Here is a 15,152-nt window from a genome sequence, read left to right on the forward strand (position 1 = left end):
AGACCAAATGCTGGTTTTGTTTTTGTTTTTTAGGTTGCAAGCATGCACCAATTTCAGGAAATCTATTAACACAGACCAAATATATCTATTAAGAAAAATCATATGATCATTTTAGTTGACATTTAAAATGCAATTAATAAAGCATTTAACATTCCTCCTTGGTTTTTTTAAAACTCCTAATAGAAATAAATGTATATTCCTTAATATAATAAAACATCTCATCCCTAGCTAGCATATACCTAATAAGGAAACAATTAAGCATTCCCCACTAAATTCAGAAAAAAAGACAGGGATTCATTATCACCACTGTTATTTAATATTTTCTGGAGATATTAGCCAACACAATTAGACAGGAGAAAGAAATCAGAGATATAAAAATAGAAAAGGAAGTGATTATCATTATTTAGAAATTATATGATTGCTTGTCAAAACCCTGAGAATCAACTGAAAAATTATTAAAAACAATAGAATTATTAGAGAAGGCAGCCGGATATGAAATTAATATATAATAAACAGTCTTTCATGTAGAAACAACAATGAAGAGTTAAAAGATTTAATGAATGATATAAAAGAAAAATGACATAAAGGTAGAAACAAAAAATAAAAGACAATGGGAAAAAAATGATATTTTCGATAGTGACAAAAAATATACACAAAATAAACTTAGTGACAAATGAACAAGACCTTTATGAAGAAAACATCTAAACATGGCTGAGAGACACACATCAAAACACAAGACTTAAAAAATGGAGAGGAATATCACATTCTTGGATCAAAAGAATCAATGCCACAAAAATTTCAATTCTAAGTTAAAACATCAATTGCACATATTCCGATTTTAAAAAATACCAATATTATTTTTCTCTGGTGGTAGATGGTGGGAAGGGAGAGAGACTAGACAAGCTGATTATAAATATCAGATAGAAAAATTCTGAAAACTTAGAGACTAAATATTAAAACATTCTAAATCTACAACAAAGATGATTAGACATTTAAAAATAAAATATTAACAAGTCTATAAATTACTAAGAATTAAAATATAAATCTGCTAAAATTTGTCGGGCACACATATAAATAGAACGAAAGTATACAAATCGGCATGCATACACACAGGTGTATGTGACAAGCATTTCAAGTCAAGAGTGGATTGTTTTATTCAACTAAAGGTATTGAAACTGACTGGTAGAAAGCTCGAAAAAAATTAAGTTACGGCGGTACCTTACCTTTTCCATCAAAATGAATTCTATAAATACAACAATTTTAATGTAAAAGAAAATTAAAAAATAAAAGTACTGGAAGAAACCATGGGAGAATGTTTTAAATTTGGGAGTAGAGGAGGCCCGTATAGCATGTCACAAAACCTGACAGAGATTAACGTAAAAGACCAGATTGGTAAGTTTAATTACATGAAAACAAAAAGATTTCTGCAACACGAAATCCACCATAGAGAGGGGAGGTACAAGAGGGTGAAGGGGGTCAAATACATGGTGACAGAAGGAGACTTGACACACCATACAGATGACGCATCATAGAATTGTATATTGGAAACCTATATAATTTTATTAACCAATGTCACCTCAATACATTTAATAAATTTTTTAAAAACTACCATAGAAAAGACAAATGGTAGGCTAGAAAAGTATTTCTAACTCCTATCGCAAAGGACTAATTTTTTGAGTATATAGAAAGAACTCCTACAAATCCATTGAAAAACATCACTGTTGACAACCCGAAAGAAAAACGGGCAATTTCATAGAAAAGGAAAAACAAACATCTCTTGAACACATCGAAATATGCTTAACCTCAGTCGTGATAAGAGAATTGTAAATTACGACCACACTGAGGCCATTTTTCACCTCTCGAATTAGCATCAGATTGTTGGCATGGGTATGAAAAAACATTCTCACATTTGCTTGTGGAAAGGTACGCTGGCGTGACCTCTGTGAAGGACAATATGGCAACGGTTGTCAAAATAGCAAACGCATATACACCCCTGGACCAGCGATGCAACTTCTAGAGATTCACCATGTGCAAAATGACGTATATACAAGGTTATTCATTGCAGTAGGGTTTGGAAAAGACTGAAAATAGTCAAAATGCTAATTGCAATCTATGTGAATAAATTCACATAATTACGAATAGTGTGCAACAATTTTTAAAAAGGGAAATTATGTACTAATATAGCCTCCAGGACATACTGGTAAGCGAAAACAGCAAAATGTAGAACAGCGTGTACTGTATGTTATCATGTGTTCTTATTATTTTTAAAAAGGAAAATATGGAACTGTTTATATAGGCATAGAATATCTCTAGAAGTTTCCACAACAATCAGGCAACCATTATTTTATATATACAGATGTACAATTTATCTTTTTTTGACATAATGGTATATATTATGGACATCCCTTCATGCCCATATTTATAGAACTCAATCTTTTTAATAATAAATATCATATTCTATTGTATGGATGAGTCAAAATTTATTCAACAATTTCTCTACTGGTGAAAATTCAGTTGTTTTCCTGGTCCTGGTTTTTGTTCAGTTTTGTTTTTTTCAACATGGTGATAATTTTTCTTAGCTAGGATTAGAAAATATAAATGTAACAGGTAAAACAATAAAAATATTGGAACAAAATTACCACCTCAGCCTGAAGCAAACTTTCTTAATACAGGAAACACAAATGATTTAAAAGAGAAGATAGATGTATGGTATTTAACTGCATGCAAATGTCAATTTTCCTTATGGAAAGAAAACAAAGTCAAGAGACAAACAACAAATTGGAAGGAAATACATGTTTTTAAAAAATGGCGGCCAGGTTAATATCTCTAATATAGAGAAAGCTCCTAAAAATTGATTTAAAAAAAAATGCAAAAACTATGAACAGACAATTCATAGAAGAGGAAATACTAATGGCCAATAAACATAAGAAGAGCTCTTCACCCTCAATAGTCATGGAAACGCAAAATAAAACATCAGCGAGATGTTTTTTTCATCCCTCAGACTGGCAAAAACTTAAAAGATCGCTAATATCCAGTGCTGGGAAGCCCGTGGAGAAATGTACATTATCAAGCATTCTTGTTGAACGTCTTAATCTCAAACATCTTTTTAGAGAGCAATCTGATAACACGCAGTAGAAAAAAAATTTTAATGTTCATATTCTTTGAACTGACAATCCAATTAACTTAGAAAAAAAAAATCTGCAAAGACAACCCTTAGCTTCTCAGTCTCCTCTCTCCAGTACACCCCACTGGATTCGGCATCTGGCTTCCCAGCCAGCTAGATTCTCACACCCAAGCCCTCCTCCATCTCCATCAGACCCCGGCCAGCCGAAGGAGGTGCCTGGAACAGGGAGGCGGCCTTGGAGCCCCGGAAGGCCTTGTCCAGGATCCCCCCTGTGCTTTCAGGAAAGTGAGGCCAAGGACATCGGCAGAGCCGGCATTTGCCTCGATTTCCTAGAGCTGCTGACAACGTGTGGGACGTCGATGGCACCTGGCAGAGGCTGCTTTGCTCTGGCTGTTCTGCTGGTAATCGCTGACATCCAGCTTGGTGGTAAGGACAGCCCACCCCCAGGTCCCCAGGGCAGAGACAGCCATCAGGGAGGATCCTGGACTCGTGAGGAGGGATGGACCCCATAAATTTTTTTCTGGCGAGGTAGAAAAGGACCCACCCTTCTTGACACTAATAAAGTGTCAAAAATACAGTGTTTTCTTTTTTGTCAGCATCCGATTGCCCATTCTGCTTCTGCTGTGTTGCAAAGAGCCTGGCAATCTGGCCCGATCTAAGATTCCTACAGGTTAGGACATCCAGGTTTGAGATTCAGATACCACAATATTCGTCGACTCTGGCAAACCCATTTAACCACTCCGTGCCTCAGTCTGTTAATCTATAAAATGGGAACAAGAAGACCTGTCTCTAAGGCTATCTCGAGGATTAGAGACAGTGCACTCTGATAGTTAAAGGCCCTACAGAGTTCCAGACGGAGAGCAGAAATAAAATACAAATCATTCCTGATTAGTAGCTGGGATTGCCTGTGTCCTTCAGATACGCCTACAGCACGTAGACAGCTCTTTGAAGAGGCTGGTATTTAATGTCTGTGGGGAGGCCCCTGCCTCACCTTGACATTTCTGTGGAAGTGAATTTCATTTACCATGTACACCTGGCTTCCCACGGCTAATTCCTGCTTTCCTGTTTCAGGATGCATGAACATCAGCAGCTCAGTTTCCCAGGAAGGAGAGAGACTAAGCATAATCTGTACCGTGTGGCATAAGGAAGGAGAGGCAGAGGGGGTTGTCGTGTTTTTGTGCAAGAACAGGACTCAGGACTGCTCCCCTGAGACCAGCTTGGAGCAGCTGAGACTGAAACGGTATCGTGGGCCAGATGGCGGCAGCGAACGGTCATCGCAGTTGGTGTTCACCATAGACCGAGCCATGCCGTCCAACAGTGGCATCTACCAGTGTTGTGCCAGAAGCCAGAAGTCAGACATCCACCTTCAAGGCCATTTTTTCTCCCTTTCGGTCACAGGTGAGCTCCCAATATCCCTAATGGCACCAGGTGGGACGTCAGCAGGTGGACAGCTGGAGACCAGTGGTTGTCTCAGGCCCTGGGTGGGCAGCTCCTCAGGGACATGTGTTCCCCGTGACTCGGTCCTGGCCCACCGTTCCCACCGGCAGACGCTGCGTCCCGTGAAGCACATAGACGAGGGCCATCTCATGTTGTCTTGAATTTTAAAAAATCGTACTGAGGTAGCCATCCCACTTTTTGTTGACACTGAGACTGAGTCACAAGGAGGTGAAGCACCTTGTCTGATGCCACTCACTGACCAGGGCCGGTACAAGCAGAAAGGTCTGGAATTTCGTCCTCCCCACTCCCAGTTCGGCCCTCTCTCAGGGATGTGGCTGTTTCTAAACAGATGGATGGACTTGAGATAAATCAGACAGTTGTTTTCAAGAGCATTTAGTTATAAGAAAGGGAAACCCATTCAAGCTGCCGTAGATTAAAGGGGCAAAATAGTAAGGCAAGTATAGCCGGTGTCCAGGAGTTTGTTTCTAGAATCAGAAAGCAGGAAGCCAACAGAACCCCAAACTGTTATTGTCTCCATCTCTGGGGCAGCAGAGCCTCTGCGTATCTCCTTCATTTTGTGTGTGCTCCCGTGTTCTGTCACTATTGTGGACAGCCTGCCTACACATGGCCACCCCAGCCTCAACTTTACATCCTCATATACCCAGAGTGACTCTCCATGTTTTTATATGCCCAGACAATGCAGCAAGCCTTCAAAATTAAAAATTATGTTCTACTTAGAATTCTGTGCCCAAACTACCAACCACACGTGAGGAAAGGCATGGAATAATTCAAAACAAATTTTGTCTTCCATGTAATCTTTCTTAAGAAGCTACCAAAGGATGTGCTTCAGTAAAACTAGGAAGTGAATCAGTAGAGCAGACAAATGGAATTCAGGAGACAAGGAATCTAACAGAGGAAAGGGGATAAGGAAATTCTAGAATGAAAAGGGGCCAAAAAGAGCAATTAGTCTAGAAGGCGGCAAGAGAAAGAGGGCTCTGGAAGGAAAATCTCTAGGGGTAAAAATGGAATTGATAGATCTTTTTGATAAAGGACTGAAGATATGGATATGGAAAACTCTGCCGGTCTAAAAAAATGTCAAGTGATCATTATCTGCAGGGAAAATGCTAAATTTTACCAAAGGGAACATAATCATAGCACGCAACGTGACTCTGTAATAAGTAACATTTACAGAATCCAAAGTCTAAAATTTGTCATAATGGTTTTTGAAAGACGCAGAGAAGGGAAGTAGCTAGAGGTTTATGGAATCACATCCTCATCTTCTATAGCAGAAAGTCAATCAATGTCTATACTTTCTCATCAAGGAGTGGTGACATGAGCATATTATTTAGGAATATGGTGAAACATCTCAAAGAACTGACAGCGATCGTCTCTGGGGAATAAGCCGAGGAAGATAAAAGGATACTGCTGTAATCCGTTATCAACTTTAAAATACTATCGTATTTTTTAAGAAAAATAGATTACACACAGAGACCCCAAAGATAAAAACTTGGCCCAGAGCCTTTCCTCATCTCCTACGGTTGGTAGTTAATCCACATTCTCAGCTTCGCTTTAGGTTACTTACTTTCTTCCATGCTCCCAGGTACGTCTCCCATATGACCTAGTATGGCGCTGGGCACTTCCGCTCTCACCATGATCAAACTCCCATCTTCTCTACTGGCTTCTGTGACTGTGCTCCCCACCGGCTTTTCTACCTTTCTGCTGTTCTTTTCTCTCCTTCTCTGCCTCCGTTTCCTCCACCCATCTCTCAACGCATGAGAATTCATTTCCAAAGAATCACTCCTCGCCCCTCCGTCCTCTCTCTACTCTCTCCCTAGTTCTCACTCTTAGGATTTAAACCTGTCCACCCTTGCACCTGACCCACAAATCAACTTCTCCAGCTCTAACCTCTTTCCTAAGTTGCAGTTAAACATTTCCCCTGATAACTGGACTCCCAGCTCCCGAATGCCCTACTGATGCCGCAGACTCAAATTCATCCTCCTGAGACTGGACTTCTATCCACGATTTAGTCAGAACCATGGTTCCTCCTTTATTCTCTTCCCCCAACCAGTTAAGTTGCTAAGTACGGCTAGTTCTTTCCAACATTCGTCCCTTTCTTTCCAAAGGTGTTCTCCAGGTCATCGTCTCGCACTTAACACGTTTCAATGGTCTCCTAACTGGCCAGCCCCACTTGAGACCCAACTGCATCTTACTCGTTTTCGTGTCTCCCACATCTACCTCAGGGCCTGGCACTGAGGTGTTGCCTAGTAACGGCCCGCCGACTCTAAACATCTTTCTAAAATGTTAATTTGTACATTTATCCTGGCACTAAGGGTTTTATAAAATTTCTATTTAATACTCTTTCATTCATCTCACGAATTTGTATTGTGCATCCCAAGCACAAATGCTAAGCCTTGGAGGACAGGAAGGGGGTACAAGGCTCTCGCTCTTATAATCTACTATTCCCATTCTCCTACTATTTCTGCTTGTGATGCTTCTCCCTGAGACGCAATGCCTTTCTCGTTCTCACCGTATTTATGTATTAGAGCCAACACGTATGCTCACCAAATGTGGAAATAAGATTCCTTTTGGAAGATGAAACTAATAAGGCCAGACAGGTAACAGTATTAAAAAACGACATGCTAAGTGATCTATTACTTCATTTAATCTTCATGGCCTTTTGAGAAAGGTACTATTCTTGTCATGTGACGACTTGGGCTCAAAGGTAATTTGTGTTAAGGTCACTCAGCTTGTGCGTGGTGGATAAGAAACCAGATCTATTCCAAAGCCCAGATTTTAACTTGGCCTGAACTGCTCGAGCCACTCCAGAAGATGGTTTTCAAATGAGCTCTGGAGACACCCACTGCAAGGGGACTCGGGTAACTTTGCTGGCTCTCTGGCATGCCTTAAGAGTTCCTTCGAGGTAGGCTTATTTGCATCCCCAGTACGACACAGATTCTCTATTTATTGCTGCTAAAGTACCCACAAATGTTTGAAAAAAAAAAAAATCCTTATCCGGGTAATGAATTATATGCTGAGAAGTCGCAAGATGCGGCACAAGGAGGGACTTCTGAAACCCTCGCCTGATCCGCTGATTCTCTTTGGGACCAGAGCCAGGGAACTACACAGTGATGGGACTACAAGGAACTGGGCGCCGTGAGCTCAGCCACAGCAAAGGCGCTCTCAGTTCAGGCTTCCGGCAGGAGAAGCTCTGGGCAATGCTGGTCACCAGCCTGCTGGCCCTGCAAGGTATGTCCAGATAAATCGTATGCACTCCCAACGACGAGGGTGCTATACCTTTGTCGCCTTGGTTATTCTCCAGCAGGAGGGAGGAGAGGGAGATGAAGTGGGGGAAGGAAATGCTCCTTGAGCCCTGACTGTCCACAGGAAAATATCGAACCAGAGGGCTAAAGGGACCCAAAGGGACTAAAGATTTCACACTGACTAGGGAAAAATGGATGACTCAGACTTGCACTGGGTAGGTCAGACCTACCCGGAAAGGCAGGCAAATCCAGGTGCCTCATTCACTGGATGAACAGAGGGCTACAAGTTGAGGCCATTATGTGACAACGAACAAGGCAAGAGACCGACGTGGTCTGCTGGTGAGTTTTGAACAATGCAGCTTCCTCGGCAAAGGCCGATGGCCAGACTGAGTATATTAAACACTTCTGGCTGAGTCCTCAGTGCCATTTATCAATATCAACCAGGGTTTTCTGTTAGACAATGGCTGGAACTTGTGATAACTTGCCATTTCATTTTTACATCATCAGTAACTGGCGCAGGTTTTTGCCCATCCTTGGCATCCTTAATTCCATTTTATTTGTGCTGCCCTCGAATCAAAACCCATTTGGAGAGCCGCCAGAATGTGAGCTCTCAGAGCCGGGACCGGCTTGTTTACTCCATCAAAGAGAGTATAAGGCGCATGCAGGTTCTTAATAAATTTGTTTAACCCATTTCCCGTTTGCCCCGAGAATACTCACCAGCAGCACTTGGGGCTACGTTTACCCCGAGAGAACTCACGGATTAGTCCTAACCTAACCCGCTAATTTCAGGGACTACCCTTGTCCTATCACTGAGCCAACCATTCATTGCTATACATGGAAAACCTACTGTGAACTCTCTGAGTGACACGCTTCTTGATTGTCCTGCCTTGCAGCGAGGAGCGGTCAAAGGCTGGCTCCCTCCCCACTTCCACCGGGATCAGCCGGACTTGCTAACGATCACATCTGCACGTTGGCAGTAAGACACACACGTAATCCCGAGTTTCCTCTCCCATCCCTTCTCTAGACACGAGCACCTATCACACGCACATCCCAGATGAATGACATGAGCTATTATGCTGCTATTCTAAGTTTTGTGGCAATGATACAAACTTTCCTTTTTCTTTCTACAGCTTTGTAAGCCAGAAGTAAAGCAGCAAGATACATCCGATCTCTTTAGCTTGGTATCTCTCACATTACAACGTGTACAGAGCACCACCCACTTCTCAACCACCGGGGGAGAGGAGGGGAAACAGGTCAGAAGGGAAAAGATGCTAAATATGCCAAGAATCTGGAGAATTCACAGCAGGGAGAGCAAACCTGCCTTTCTTCCCAACTCCGTCACCTGCGAATAAAAAGTAAAGCTCCCACTAAGGCGGCTGGCGCGGTTGTGTGTGTGTGTGTGTGTGTGTGTGTGTGTGTGTGTGTAGGGGGGGAGGTGCTCTAATTACCTCTGAGCTGAGTGGGGGTGGGGCGGGGGATTCTCTCTTTTCAGCTCGGCCCTGCTGGGGTGCCTAGGCGCGTTATTAAACCCAGACACTGTGTCCAGAAGTTTGGGCCATGCAGAAAAGATTTACAATTAAGTCAATTGGGGCCGAAGACAGCCATCCAAAGTTTGCAGGTGTAAATAATGCCTTGCTCCAGGACTCGTCCTCCCTCCCCTCCAACACAGTGAAATAAACAAGCAAGTCAAACACCAATTTCTTTGGAAGGCATTTTTATTTAACACTGTGAAGGAAAGAGAGAGGAAACGAGCACGGGCAGGACTGAAGAGAAAGCGCCAGACGCAGTGACTTGACCTGCGTGGAAACGAGGAGACGCAGAGACCGTGGTGCCCAGCAGCATCCGCGAGGCGCTGCCAGGGAGACCGCAGAGCTCAGCGGGCTGCCTCCCGTCAAGCACCCGTCAGCCTCTTCGGTCCCTTCTCTTTCTATATAAATGCCCAAAGCAGGATTTGCAGCCCCTTTCCTCCTAACGGCCCAAATCCTGTTTCTCTTTGCCACAGTTCAGCAGAGAGGAGAGGGTAGGACATTCCTGATAGGAAGAACCACAGGAATCGAGAGGAAGGAACACAGACCATGTCACTGAAGCTAAATGACAAGCCATTGAAAGGAAACAGATACTTTACCTGTGATCCTTGGCCGGCACCTGCCAACTGTGGGAGCTAAGGTTTGTGGGAACGCAGAGAGAAACGGCAGAAAGAGATGAGTAAGACCCTCATTACTGATGGTCCTGAACCTCAAACTCAAAGGTCTGGGTTTTGTGTCTTATGGAGGGAAAAGACTAGGCACAGAGTCAAAAGACCTGGGCTCAGATTCTGGCTCTGCAACATGTTCTGGCTCTGGCCGGCTATGTTCCTTGAGCAAACCAAGTTCTGAGATATGGCTTCAAATATGTATACACTATATAACACAACTGGATGTTGATTCTGGTGTGACTAATGAAGACAAACTGATTTAAAGGCATTACTGAAATCGCAGTAGCTTATTGTTATGCATTTTTTCACCAAAGTACTAAAAATACAACTACCATCTTGTTGGGAGGGGAGTCTAATACTCTTTGGACCTTAAAAAACGGTACATCTCATTAGAAAAGGTAAAGACCACAGGCCTACATCCCAGGCTTCACAGATGTGAGTGTGCGAGCTGGAGGAGGCGGCAGCACACAGGCTCCGCGGACACCTTCGACACGGAATCTGGCGAAACGAAGTTTACGCGTGTAAGACCTTAGAGCTGGACGCCTGGAATTCCACTTGTCTGGCAGGCGTGAGATCAAAACCACAGTGTCCTTTGGATGGGACACGGGCGCTGTCCTGCCCCTGGGAAGGCCTCCAGCGTACAGTGCTCTGCGTGTCCCATCTTAAACCCTGGAGCAGCCCGTGGGTCGCGGCCTGTGCGCCGACTCTGACATCACCACCAGCTTCATCCTCCCACACGAGAGCCTTGATGTCGTCTACCCCATCGAATCTCCCCCAACTCCCTGCATCAGGACTTATGTGAGATTCATTCTGGACACTGTGAGAGAGAGCACTCTCCAGTCCCCCAGCTCCGGGTCCCCACTGGTTCACTCTTGCAGACAGCCCTCTGGCCTCCCACCCTCCAGCACGAGGCCAGAAGGGGCTCCCCTGACACCACCACCTACTGAGCGGCCCTGCCCGGCTTCCAGGAGGGAGCCGGCTCATGGGCGGCCTGCCTGGGTCAGCACTCGCAATCGAGTCTGGCGTGCCCTGCGCCTCCCGAAACCCAGGGGGGCCCTGCTGCTTAGAGCAGACGCGGCGCATGATGCCCTCCTCATCGGACTGATGTCCTTAACGTTCCCTGAGGAAATGCGCCTGGACGCCAGGGAGAAAGAAACGGAAGCATGCAAGTCGCAGAGAAGTCCATTTGGCAGCAATAATTTATCATGGAAAAAAAAAGGTATTTAGCTTATGACAAAGAAGCAATGGATTATAAACACCTTTTCCTCAAAGCCATTTATTCTCAACTTTCATAAACGACTAGGCTTTTACCGCTATTGAATCCCTTCGCCACACCAGTAACGAGCCAGCAGTGTCCCGTCACCGAGAACCATAGGGGCAAGGGCCTGAGCGTGCACAGTGAGAACCGGACTGTGAGGCCCCTGCCCCCGCCGCCCCCGGCCCACTCCACCTCAGCACCATATCCTTTCTTCCTCGAGTGAGAGGAGCCTATGTGTGTGTCTGCGAATATATACATGTAGCCACACACGTATGAATGTGCAGAACGAAGACATAAACAGGAATTTTTCTAGTAACTACTTAATCAAAGGGAGACTTGTTAGGGGGGAAGAAGTGTTCCCCAAAAATCTTTCTTCTGACTTGACAGCCAATTATTGGACCGGAGAATACTGCTCGAGGAAACCATGCAACGAGTACTTGCTCGGCTGTTACGCAGCAAATGTCAACTGAAAGGCGTAATGAGCTAAAGAAGCTATGTGATTTATAGCCATTTCCACGTCTTCCACCTAGAATAATTCCTCTTTCTTAGAAATTAAAATATTATCATAAAGAAAGAGTCAAGGAGCTACATCAACAGGGACAAAATATCATTCAGGATTCTCCAAGTTTCTCAACTCTTCAGAGAACTGGCAATAGGAACTTTGAGGGAAAACTGACTTTTTTGTGTCCAGATTATTCCTTCTCCCTGTTCCCAACTCACTAGCTTAGAAACTTTAAAGACGTTGGAGATCTATCAGCTGACAGTTCTCTACTCGGCCCCTCTTGACCAACTGCCCGTTCTGTCCAGCCGGAACTAAGCCAGATGAAGGCGACTTAGACTAACACGCCTGGAAAACTACCTGAAAAGCAATGAGCACCTGCAGTTTGCAGTTAAGACCAGCAAGGAGCTGCCCTATATAAACTCTCAACTTTCAAGTCTACCAGTCTCTAGAAGTTTCTCTTATTTCTGTGCTAAGATAGTTTTCTTCTCTCTTATTTCAAATTATATGGACAAGGGGAAGATAAAGAACACATTCGTGACTAAGAAAACAATCTGTTCAGCTCTGCGTGGGACTCCAAGGGTGGGGCATTTAATACGAATGCAAAGGCCTCAAAATTTAATGGCTCAAGATCTGAAACTGCACCGGTTCTCCCTTCCCTTTGACACTCAGGGAAAGTTGAATCGACTCTCTTGAATCCTACTAAGGATCCAGAATCCTGAGTCTGTAAGCCTGTCTGATATAAAGGAATCAGACACCTGAAAAGTCTGGGTTACGTAGCCCTCTGCCTTGGGCACTGTATCTAAACTGTGTTTGAAAGGCATTCCTAGAAATAAACTCTTAACCCCAGCCACGTTCCAGTGTTAGGTCAGCAAATCCACAGAGTTTCTGCCTAGAATGGGAGGCATCTCAGACTTCCAGATGAACTTAGGTGGAAGAGAAAACACAGGTATGACGCATCCAGCACCCTGGTCCTCGTCCCACATATATTTCTTCCACGGTTTGACACTAGTACTAAGATCTCTAAGCAAGACAGACACTTCTACACACACACTGTTCGCCTGGCAAAAAAGTGGGATGAGGATCATTGTACTGGGCGTCATTTCTATTTTTCTTCCTTGTGATGGTTAATTTTAAGTATCAACCTGACTTCGCAATGGGGTGCCAAGATACTTGGTCAAACGTTACTCTGGGTACGTCTGTGCGAGTATCTTTTGGTAAGATTAATATCTGAAGCAGCAGAATGACTAAAGCACATTCCCCCCCAGTATGGTGGGCCTCGTGCAATCAGCTGAAGGCCTGAACAGAACAAAAAGGCCGATGCTCCTGCTGTTGAGGGGTACCGCCTCCTGCCTGACTGCATCAGTCCTTCCTGTCTTTGGACTCAAACTGAAATATCGGATCTTCGTGGGTCTTGAACTTTTCGGCTTTTGAACTGGAAAGAACACGGCTCGCCCATGCTCAGGCCTTAGGAATCGAACTGAACGATAACCATCGACTTTCCCCTGGCTGACAGGAAATCCTGGGACTTCCGAGCTGCCATAATTGCATGAGCCAATTCCTTACAAACCCCCACAGACACACAGACACACACGCACACACACACGCACGCACACACACCATCAGTTCTGCTTCTCTAAAGAACTTTGACTAATACTCCTTAACCTAAATTAACCTGGAAGTCTGAGATGCCTCCCATTCTAGGAAGAAACAATACAGATTCATTAAGTGGGCAGGGTCTGGGAAACGGCAAAATGAGCCTCACGTCCTCTATCAGAGCAAAAGAAAGTGAGAAAAATTCAGGTAACTTAGACTGATGCTACTTGCTGTTCTGTGGACTGAAAAGGTAAATCTCTGCCCCGTACTTTGTTTCCACCCTTCTGTGAAGCTACTCAGATCCTTTCTAGTTCTCTACTCGTACGTGAAAATACAGTCAGTCGCGTGTCCTGGTACCTCAAGACACTTTAACAGGCAGACAAAAGCTTCCAGGCTGTCATAGTTTTTCTGAGACAGCTGAATACTGGCCACTAAATATTCATAATATACTCATATCTCCTCCCGGCCTCTTTAACCCCCATTCAAAACCAATGTGTATTTTGGGGCTACATGTCAACAGCCTTAGCAAACAGCTCACATTCTGCAAAGAAACAATCTCTACAGAGGTATGACATGAGAGGCATTATGAAAAAACATCTTTTATTACTTCTGGGCCCAACCTGAATCATACCTTATGGTGACAACTTTTCCAGGCAGGCAATTGATCCGGCGAGCCCCTCCCCCGCTCTCTTCTCCCTCCCCCACTCCATCATCTACCGAAGTACAAAGGTATCTCCGACCCCCTGCCTGCGCCCCCAGAATCAGTGTATAGTGTGTGATAGTCAACGAAAACTGAGGGAAGACTCCTAGCCAAGAAGTGGCCTCCTTGTTCTGATCATTCTAAACTATGAAGGGCTGCTATGACCATATAAACGGTGCCCCTGTCACCCTTTTTGGTGCACCAACAGTGGTTACAGGTCCTCATCATTCCCTTTTGAAACTCTGAGGTTCCAAGGACATTTTCGATCTTCTTCAAATGCTCTAAAGAGCATGTGCAAGTCCACCGGACACTGTTAGGCTAAAAAAAAGTAAGGCACACCTCTCCGAGGCCAAATTGTTTTGGACATGATCACGACAATCAGTTTCATTCCAAATGTTGCCAGAACCAAGCCAGAAAGGTTTCGGAGATGATTAACGGGCTTAAAAAATAAAAATGAGGCAACGTAAAATCTCAATTCCCAAAGACCAACGAATTACTAAAAATGGTGAACTGGCTGTAGAAGCAGTGATGAAGTAATTCTATTTCTGTGAGGGAAATTATTTTAAGGTCCCCAGGACAAAAGATAGTAAACGAGTTGGGGATCAGAACCAAAGATTTCAAACATCTGTCTTTCTGTACCTGTGTGTTGTCCAGCTCATTCCCAAAGAGGAACCAGAATCGGGTTCCTACCAACAGAAGACCAAGACATGTCATGTTGGTTTCTGTGGAAAGTGCATCTTGTGAAGTAGTCTTTAAAAATTAAAATAAGACCAAAAGAGTTCAATGATAAGCCACTTTCCCCTTTCCCCTGTAATTTTTCTTTGATTTGCTCTCTGAAGGTTCAAGACAAAACAAAGTCATTAGTCTCAGATTCCTGAATTAACCTGCCCTCAATTTACAGCTAACGTGGCCAAGAGTATATGTTTTTGTACATTTAAAACAGAAAGACTTTACATCAGCAGGACTTCAGGGCTCTGGTTCCACTGTGTTTACTGTAAAATACACTAGTGGTGGAGTGGAGGCTGGACAAGGGGGTGAAAGCATCCATTACAAAATAACAGGACAGACAGCAGGCCCCTGGCTG

General features: G+C 43.9%; 1 protein-coding gene across 3 annotated transcripts; it reads left to right on the forward strand.

Annotated features, from left to right (window-relative positions):
* Window positions 1–2,637: 2,637 nt before the first annotated feature.
* CD160 (CD160 molecule) lies at window positions 2,638–9,240 on the forward strand. Of its 3 annotated transcripts, XM_015595356.2 has the most exons (4): window positions 2,638–3,550; window positions 4,196–4,522; window positions 7,670–7,807; window positions 8,952–9,240. In XM_015595356.2, the coding sequence occupies exons 1-4, from the start codon at window positions 3,484–3,486 to the stop codon at window positions 8,957–8,959; spliced, it is 540 nt and encodes a 179-aa protein (XP_015450842.1). In that variant the 5' UTR covers window positions 2,638–3,483; the 3' UTR covers window positions 8,960–9,240. The 3 variants fall into 3 exon arrangements, with proteins under 3 accessions (XP_015450842.1, XP_024894260.1, XP_024894259.1); XM_025038492.1 differs by having other exon boundaries at window positions 7,670–9,240; XM_025038491.1 differs by lacking the exons at window positions 7,670–7,807; window positions 8,952–9,240 and having other exon boundaries at window positions 4,196–7,406.
* The last annotated feature ends 5,912 nt before the right edge of the window (window positions 9,241–15,152 follow it).

This window comes from Pteropus alecto, unplaced genomic scaffold (assembly GCF_000325575.1).
Source record: "Pteropus alecto unplaced genomic scaffold, ASM32557v1 scaffold106, whole genome shotgun sequence".
NCBI lineage: Eukaryota > Metazoa > Chordata > Mammalia > Chiroptera > Pteropodidae > Pteropus > Pteropus alecto.